Source organism: Theropithecus gelada, unplaced genomic scaffold (genome assembly GCF_003255815.1).
Source record: "Theropithecus gelada isolate Dixy unplaced genomic scaffold, Tgel_1.0 HiC_scaffold_448, whole genome shotgun sequence".
In the NCBI taxonomy this organism is placed as follows: domain Eukaryota; kingdom Metazoa; phylum Chordata; class Mammalia; order Primates; family Cercopithecidae; genus Theropithecus; species Theropithecus gelada.
Genome location: NW_020261046.1, coordinates 549 through 9,374, shown reverse-complemented (window position 1 = coordinate 9,374; position 8,826 = coordinate 549). Strand labels below are relative to the sequence as shown.

Genomic DNA, 8,826 nt, shown 5'->3' with positions numbered 1-8,826 from the left:
ATCTCTGCTGAGAAAGCCTACCATGAACAGCTTTCTGTAGCAGAGATGACAGGGGCGTATGTGGCCAGAGGGAAGTGGATGCGGGGGTAGGGCACCAGGTTGGTCTGGAATTCTGTCAGGTCAACATTCAGGGCTCCATCAAATCTCAGGGAAGCAGTGATGGAGGACACAATTTGACCTATTAACCTATTCAGGTTAGTATAGGTTGGACGCTCAATATCAAGGTTTCTACGACAGATGTCATAGATGGCCTCATTGTCTACCATGAAGGCACAATCAGAGTGCTCCAGGGTGGTGTGGGTGGTGAGGATGGAGTTGTAGGGCTCAACTACAGCTGTGGAAACCTGGGGCGCTGGGTAAATGGAGAACTCCAGCTTGGACTTCTTGCCATAATCAACTGAGAGACGTTCCATGAGCAGGGAGGTGAACCCAGAACCAGTTCCCCCACCAAAGCTGTGGAAAACCAAGAAGCCCTGAAGACCGGTGCACTGGTCAGCCTATTACAAAAGAGAGAAACAGAGGAAAGGTTAAGTTTTTGTTCTTTGTAGTACAATCATAGGAAATATATTTTCACTTTTCATACATCTCCCAGGATTTAGATCTTATTTTGACAAATGCTTTTTAAAAAATTCTCATTAACATTTACAAAATGATACCAAATAGTTCATTTTAACTGATAAAAACCCCACAAGAACGACTCATTCCACTCTTTATTAAAATATCAGTTCAATTCTGTGTTTGAAAAAAAAAAAAAAGCAGTATTTCAAATGTGTTCTTTAGGCTCATTAATTTACTTTATTCTTGAAAAGAAACATACCAGCTTACGAATTCGGTCCAACACAAGGTCAATGATCTCCTTGCCAATGGTGTAGTGCCCTCGGGCATAGTTATTGGCAGCATCTTCCTTGCCTGTGATGAGCTGCTCAGGGTGGAAGAGCTGGCGGTAGGTGCCAGTGCGAACTTCATCTGGAGAAGGAGGGAGAGAAGGACGGAGGGAGTGGGTTAGTGACCAGTGGAGCCCCCAGGACAGACCTCCTGTCCCAGCATCCTGGGATCTCACTTGGGTTACTGAGGTCAACTCACCAATGACCGTGGGTTCCAAGTCTACAAACACGGCCCGGGGCACATGCTTGCCAGCGCCCGTCTCACTGAAGAAGGTGTTGAAGGAATCATCTCCTCCCCCAATGGTCTTGTCACTTGGCATCTGACCATCGGGCTGGATGCCGTGTTCCAGGCAGTAGAGCTCCCAGCAGGCATTGCCAATCTGGACACCAGCCTGGCCAACGTGGATGGAGATGCACTCACGCTGTGGGAGGAAGAAAGGAAAATGTCAGGATATGATACATCAGATGGGACATTTAGGAATGATTCACACCTAATGACTGATTAACCTTCAAGACAGATAACTGGCTGGGCACAGTGACTCACGCCTGTAATCCCAGTACTTTGGGAGGCTGAGGCAGGTGATCACCTGAGGTCAGGAGTTCGAGACCTGCCTGGCCAACATGGCAAAACTGTGTCTCTACTAAAAATACAAAAAAAAAATTAGCCGGGCATGGTGGCACACACCTGTAAGTCCCAGCTACTTGGGAGACTGAGGCAGGAGAATCACTTGAACCCAGGAGGTGGAGGCTGCAGTGAGCTGAGATCACACCACTGCCCTCCAGCCTGAGTGACAGAGATTCCATCTCAAACAAAAAAGATAACCATTTTTCAGCAGGCCACTCCTGCTCAGGGACTACTTTCAAAAGTAAAAATTTTTCAAGACCTAATTCAGCAAAAATGCCTTGGAAAACCAAAGATATGTTCATGAACTACTCGGCAAGACCAGACCGTTGCTTTGTAGCCACAGTAGATATGATTCCTTAAACTAAGGCAAAATTCCCCTTTCCAGCTCTGATTCATTCTCTGAATGATTGTGTAACTACTGAGCTCATTCTGGTCCTGCTTTAATCCTATTCTTTGGGAGACAAAAGCTTCTCCCTCCCTCCTTTAAAACCAGCTTAAACCAGCAAACTACAGCCATATGACTCATGAAGAAAATGCTGGATAAGCAGCAGTTAGCTGTATTTTAAAAACTGTGGTCAGAGGCAGCTTTTTAACCATGTAGAAGAATCTGTTAGGAAGAACATTTTTCCTTCACCATTGCCGGGCGCGGTGGCTCAAGCCTGTAATCCCAGCACTTTGGGAGGCCGAGACGGGCGGATCACGAGGTCAGGAGATCGAGACCATTCTGGCTAATGCGGTGAAACCTCATCTCTACTAAAAAAAATACAAAAAACTAGCCGGGTGAGGTGGCGGGCGCCTGTAGTCCCAGCCACTCGGGAGGCTGAGGCAGGAGAATGGCGCAAACCCATGAGGCGGAGCTTGCAGTGAGCTGAGATCCGGCCACTGCACTCCAGCCTGGGCGACAGAGCGAGACTCCGTCTCAAAAAAAAAAAAAAAAAAAGGAAGAACATTTTTCCTTCACCATCAAAACATCTCCGGGAGAGGGAAGACCATAATAATAAAGGCTAGAAATGTTACCAAGACTTTACTGATAGGTTAAGAAATTAGTTGTTGTTGCCGGGCGCGGTGGCTCAAGCCTGTAATCCCAGCACTTTGGGAGGCCGAGGCGGGCGGATCACGAGGTCAGGAGATCGAGACCATCCTGGCTAACACGGTGAAACCCCGTCTCTACTAAAAACACAAAAAAGTAGCCGGGCGAGGTGGCGGGCGCCTGTAGTCCCAGCTACTCGGGAGGCTGAGGCAGGAGAATGGCGTAAAAACCCAGGAGGCGGAGCTTGCAGTGAGCTGAGATCGCGCCACTGCACTCCAGCCTGGGGGACAGAGCAAGACTCCGTCTCAAAAAAAAAAAAAAAGAAATTAGTTGTTTCTGGCCAGGTGCTGGCTTACACCAGTAATCCCAGCACTTTGGGAGGCCAAGGTGGGCAGATCACCTGAGGTCAGGAGTTCAAGACCAGCCTGGCCACATGCTGAAACCCCGTCTCTACTAAAAATACGAGAATTAGCCGGGCGCAGTGGCTCAAGCCTGTAATCCCAGCACTTTGGGAGGCCGAGACAGGCGGATCACGAGGTCAGGAGATCGAGACCATCCTGGCTAACACGGTGAAACCCCGTCTCTACTAAAATACAAAAAACTAGCCGGGCGTGGTGGCAGGCGCCTGTAGTCCCAGCCACTCGGGAGGCTGAGGCAGGAGAATGGCGTGAACCCGGGAGGCAGAGCTTGCAGTGAGCTGAGATCCGGCCACTGCACTCCAGCCTGGGCGACAGAGCAAGACTCCGTCTCCAAAAAAAAAAAAAAAAATACGAGAATTATCCAGGCACAGTGGTGTGCGCCTGTAGGTCCCAGCTACTTGGGGTAAGCTGAGGCATGAGAATCACCTGAACCCAAACCCAGGAGGCGGCGACTGCAGAGATCTCACCACTGCACTTCAGCCTGGGAAACAGAGCCAAGACTCAGTCAGTCTGTGTCTCTCTCTCTCTATATATATTTTTTGAGGTAGACCAATTTAGAAGGGCCAGAGGGGCCAATGCAAAATATGGTTAGAAGTTACCAAACCCATACCTGCTTAGTAAAATAAGGCAACAAACATAGAATCTGTACACACAGACTTAACAGAAACACAAAACAGGTGTTTAGTATTTCATCATAAGTCAGATTAGCCACTTTGGAGACTGGCAGAGCACTCAATAAGTTCTCAAAGGGCCTGGTCTCATAACCCAAGAGATAATAAAACCCTAGTTACTCACAACCTTTAACCTCCTTCCCGCCTACACTCCCCATGAAATAATCAAGGTCTCCTGACCACATCAGCAAGCTCAGTATCACCTGTGTCTACTTGCCCAGCTCCAGGTCTGTGGGAGAACAGGAGTAGTTTGTTCTAATGAGCCCATGATTATTTACCATTGCATCATGTTTACCTTTTTCTTTCGAGAAAAAGTCTCACTCTGTTGCCCAGGCTGGAGTACAGTGGCATGATCTTGGCTCACTGCAAACTCCGCCTTCCAGGTTCAAGTGATTCTCCTGCCTCAGCCTCCCAAGCAGCTGGGATTACAGGTGCCCACCACCATTCCCGGCTAATTTTTTTATTTTTAGTAGAGATGGGGTTTCACCATGTTGGCCAGGTTGGTGTTGAACTCCTGACCTCAGGTGATCCGCCCACCTCGGCCTCCCAAAGTGCTGGGATTATAGGCGTGAGCCACCACGCCCAGCATCATGTTTATCTTTAACTGGACTTTGGAAACGCCAAAGCCCCAAAAAGCTGGAGATAACCAGATACCTCACCATGATGGCCCCCAGGCCCAAGGAGATAAAATATCTAAGATCCACTCATTTTAACAAAATGCTTCTTCTGTTTAAATGCTTCTTCTATTTTGGCACCCACAATCTTTCTTTCATTGCTCAGCCTAAACTGTCTTCTTGAAGCTTAGCAGGCAATGTCCTCAGCCACTGCCTTACCTTCCACTCTCCCCTGGCCACGTGGGAGAAAGTGAGGCACAGGTGGAGTCAACTGGTCTAGTGTTCACTGGATAAGCAGCTCTTTCCTCTCGTTAAAAAACAAGAAAATTTAACCAGTGTTCGCCCAAATCAGTCTGCTGCCGCTTTTTTTTTTTTTAATTTTTTATTTTAAAAACAGAGTTTCACTCTTGTCACCCAGGCTGGAGTGCAGTGGCACCATCTCAGCTCACTGCAACCTCTGCCTCCCAGGTTCAAGTGATTTTCCTGCCTCAGCCTCCTGAAGCAGCTGGGATTACAGGCGCTCGCCACCAGGCCCAGTTAATTTTTATGTATTTTTCGTTGAGACGGGGGTTTCACCATGTTGGCCAGGCTGGTCTTGAACTCCTGACCTCAGGTGATCCACCCGCCTCGGCCTCCCAAAGTGCTGGGATTACAGGCGTGAGCCACCGCGCCCGGCCGCTCTCCTGCTTTTTAAAGGGTCTCAACTACTTTGTGAATCACACTTTTACCAGTATCTTTTTGGTATTGCTTGAAAAGAAACAATAAGTTGTACAGTGCGACATATACATGTATTTACATATGATTTTTATATTTAAATTCATATATGTATTTTTGAGATAAGGTCTCGTTGGAGTGCAGTGGTGGGATCTAGGCTCACTGCAGCTTCCACCTCCCAGGCTCAAAAGATCCTCCCACCCCTGCCTCCCGAGAAGCTACGGGCGCGCATCAAGATGCCCAGCTAATTTTTGTATAGACGGAGTTTCACCGTGTTTCCCAGTCTGGTCTCGACCTCCTGAACTCAAGCAGTCCTCCCGCCTCGGACTCCCAAAGTGCTGGGATTACAAACATACGCCATCGCGCCCGGCCTAAGACAGTTGTTTTCAATACTTCTGGAAGCTTTATAGAGAACACTCAAGTTATGTATAATTTCACATTTCTTGAAAACCGAACTAAGAACACGTGGTACTAGTTTACTCTGGGGTTTCCGGTTTTTTTTGAGACGGAGTTTCGCTCTGTCGCCCAGGCGAGAGTGCAGTGGCGCGATCTCGGCTCAGGGCAACCTACGCCTCCTGGGTTCAAGCGATTTTCCTGCCTCAGCCTCCCGAGTAGCTTACAGGCGCGCGCCACCATGCTCAGCTTTTTTTTTTTTTTTTTAAGTAGAGACAGGGTTTCACCACGTTGGCCAGGCTGGTCTCGAACAAGTGCTGGGACTACAGGCGTGAGCCACCGCACCGGGCCAACTCTGATTTTATAAGAAAATATCCTTTTGTGGACGTGTTTTTAAACCCGGCTTAAGTAGAAAGCTCCAGCTGTAAACCTACCACTAGATTAACACCAGAAATGCAGGTTTAGGCAACGTGAAAGTTAATTATTCCCTTCCAGGGAGGGGCCCGCCTCCATCCTCAGGTGGACTGGCGCAGTTGGAAGCTCTCCCCAGGGCCGGGCCACAGGTGACTCAGCAGCGAGTCACTGGGTGCTGGAGAGCGGACGCCAGGAAGTGCTGCACCGTCGGTGCGGGAGCGCACGAGGGCCTCCGGAACCCGGTGCGTAAGGCAGTGGGAAGGAAAAGTCGCTTGAGAAAACGTGGGGAGGGATTTTTAGTTTAAGTTCTTGGAGGCCAATGACTAGGCTCCTTGACCTTCCTCCCTAGTACAGTCGCGGGCCCTGCGGGGAAAGCCCTCACTAGGATCAAGTGGGCTTTCCATTTCCACTGAGGGCGGCACCCGGGCCAGGTCTTCGGGACCGAACTGGTGTCTGCCCAGTGAACTCGACCTTCCAGTCCGGCCACCACAAGCCAGGTTAACCGGAGGGGACCGGGGCCATCTGGAACTGTCCTGGGCGAGGCCGGAGGTGCAGGCGGTAGTTCCCGGGCCCGCCGTCCCCTGGGACGCGCACTCTTCCCCAGCCCCGAGGGACCCCACTCACCATGACTAGAACTTGAAGGGGTCTGCGGCGCTGAAGGAGGCGAAGGGCGACAAGTATCTCCCACTAACAGACTACCAAGGAGTCCGGGGGAGAAGTAGTGAAAGGGTGGCCGGCCCCGAGGGGCCTTATATACCCGGTTCCCGGCCACGTGTCGTGAGGGCGGGCCCCGGGCCCCGCCCCGGGCCGCCGCGGCCCCACCTTCGAGCCCTGGCCTGCGCCAGGCCGCACCCGCGGAGTTGGGGCGCGCGGCGCTGATTGGCTGATTCAAACGTTCAAACCAAACTCTTCGGAAGGAGCCAGAAACAGGAAGGGGAGGAAAGAGAGGAAGGGTCCTAGGGCTGGAGAATGGGCTGGGACAGGGGCGGAAGCGTCCACTGGGAGGAGGGAGCAGGCCAAGCGTCTGCCCCGTCCCCAGTGGGTGCGGGGGCGTCAGGTGGGCAAAACCCCAGCGAGGGGAAACGCCAGGTAAGAGGGCGACCGCGCCCTGGAGGGAAGCCCTTCCTGCACCGCCCCGGCCTCGCCTCCGGTCCCCGCGGCTGCGCTCCCTACGCAGCCGGGGAGGCGCCGACGCCGGGGCCAGGCTGCGGGTTCCGCCTCGGCGTCTTGGCTGCCGGGCACCCCGGCTGGGCCCTTGGGCGCCCGCTCCCCTCGCTGCTGAGGGCTGTCCAGAGAGAGGGCTTGCTGCCCACTCTAGGTCTGAATCACCACGAACGCGCCTTAAACCCTATTCCCACCTTTTTGGCTGCTTTTCCTTACCTCCTCTTTAAATGAACCTTGGCTCCTAACAGTCTCCTCCCTATAGCTGCGAAAGCGGTTTTTTTCAGTTCATTAGGATAATGAATAGCTTCCAGTTTTTGATTGCTAACTATGCAGAGTACTTGGCTTTTTTGGGGGGGGGGGCGGGGACGGAGTCTCGTTCTGTCACCCAGGCTGGAGTGCAGTGGCGCGATCTCAGCTCGTTGTAACCTCTGCCTCCCGGGTTCAAACGATTCTCCTGCCTCAGCCTCCTGAGTAGCTGAGACTACGGGCGCGTGGCACCATACCCGGCTAATGTTTTGTATTTTCAGTAGAGACGGGGTTTCACAGTGTTAGCCAGGTGGTCTCGATCTCTTGACCTCGTGATCTGCCCGCCTCGGCCTCCCAAAGTGCTGGTATTACAGGCGTGAGCCACCGCGCCCGGCCGAGTAATTGGCTTTTCATATCACATGATTACATTTCATTCATATGACAAGCCCTATGAATTATTATCCCGTTTGCAGATGAGGCAAGTAGGGCTCCTAGGAATTAAATCCTTCAACACTAACTTGTACTGCTTCATACTAAATGTGCCTCTCTGACCATCTCTGCCAAGGTTTCTGAGAAGCGCCCTTTATTTCTGTTGTTTTTGTTTCTCTGCAACTCTATCACGTTATCTTAGCTCATGAATTCCTTGACCATCTCTGGGAGACACAGAGTTTATGGAAATATTGAGAGAACAAAAGTGAATTTTCTGGCTGGGCACGGTGGCTCACGCCTGTTAAGTCCAGCACTTTGGGAAGCTGAGGCAGGCAGGTCACTTGAGGTCAGGAGTTCAAGATATATACTTCAACTCACACATACAAAATGGCCCTTGTGGAACATATGTGTAGAGATTTTAGTCTTAGTAGAGCTTTTCAACTTTTTCATTCATTCCCCAGATATATTTAGCACAGTATCCGAGGTGCTTAGGGAATATGTGTGAGCAAAACTGATGGCCCTGCCTCATGGAGAGTATATTCTAGAGTGGGATAAGGAAGAAAACGAACAGGCCTGGCGCAGTGGCTCCAGTCTGTAATTCCAGCACTTTGGGAGGCTGAGCTGGGCGGATCACTTGAGGTCAGGAGTTTGAGACCAGCCTGGCCAATATGGTGAAATCCCATTTCTACCAAAAAAAAAAAAAATGCAAAAATTAGTCAAGCATGGTGGTGCACACCTGTAATCCCAGCTACTTGGGAGGCTGAGGCAGAATTGCTTGAACCTGGGAGGTGGAGGTTGCAGTGAACAGAGATTGTGCCACTGCACTCCAGCCTGAGTGACAGAGACTCTGTCTCAGGAAAAAAAAAAAAAAAAAGTAATTCTCTTCAAATAAATTTTAAGCATTGGGATCCATATTTAAATTTGCTGCCCTCTGCTGGAATTTTTTTGGGAAAAATCTCTTTCCTGGATAGACAGTTAAACATTCACCCTTTATATTAATAGATCTTTCTGAGTCTAAAAATTACAGTGTAAGGAGAGGCAGAAACTGATCTTACTTTTTAGTTGACAGTTTCCAGAATTCACCAAAAATATGCTAAATTATTATTATTATTTTGAGATGAAGTCTCGCTCTGTTGCTCAGGCTGGAGTGCAATGGCACGCTATCAGCTCACTGCAACCTCCACCTCCCAGGTTCAAGCAATTCTCCTGTCTCAGCCACCCAA

The 8,826-nt window shown here is 50.3% G+C and overlaps 1 protein-coding gene across 2 annotated transcripts; it reads right to left on the bottom strand.

The window, feature by feature from the left end:
• LOC112617799 (tubulin alpha-1A chain-like) lies at nucleotides 1–6,662 on the bottom strand. Of its 2 annotated transcripts, XM_025374480.1 has the most exons (4): nucleotides 6,389–6,662; nucleotides 1,084–1,306; nucleotides 818–966; nucleotides 1–497 (listed from the first exon to the last, which is right to left on the bottom strand). In XM_025374480.1, exons 1-4 carry the CDS (start codon nucleotides 6,389–6,391, stop codon nucleotides 18–20), a joined length of 855 nt encoding a protein of 284 aa, XP_025230265.1. In that variant the 5' UTR covers nucleotides 6,392–6,662; the 3' UTR covers nucleotides 1–17. The 2 variants fall into 2 exon arrangements, with proteins under 2 accessions (XP_025230265.1, XP_025230264.1); XM_025374479.1 differs by having other exon boundaries at nucleotides 818–1,306; nucleotides 6,389–6,569.
• Nucleotides 6,663–8,826: the final 2,164 nt, after the last annotated feature.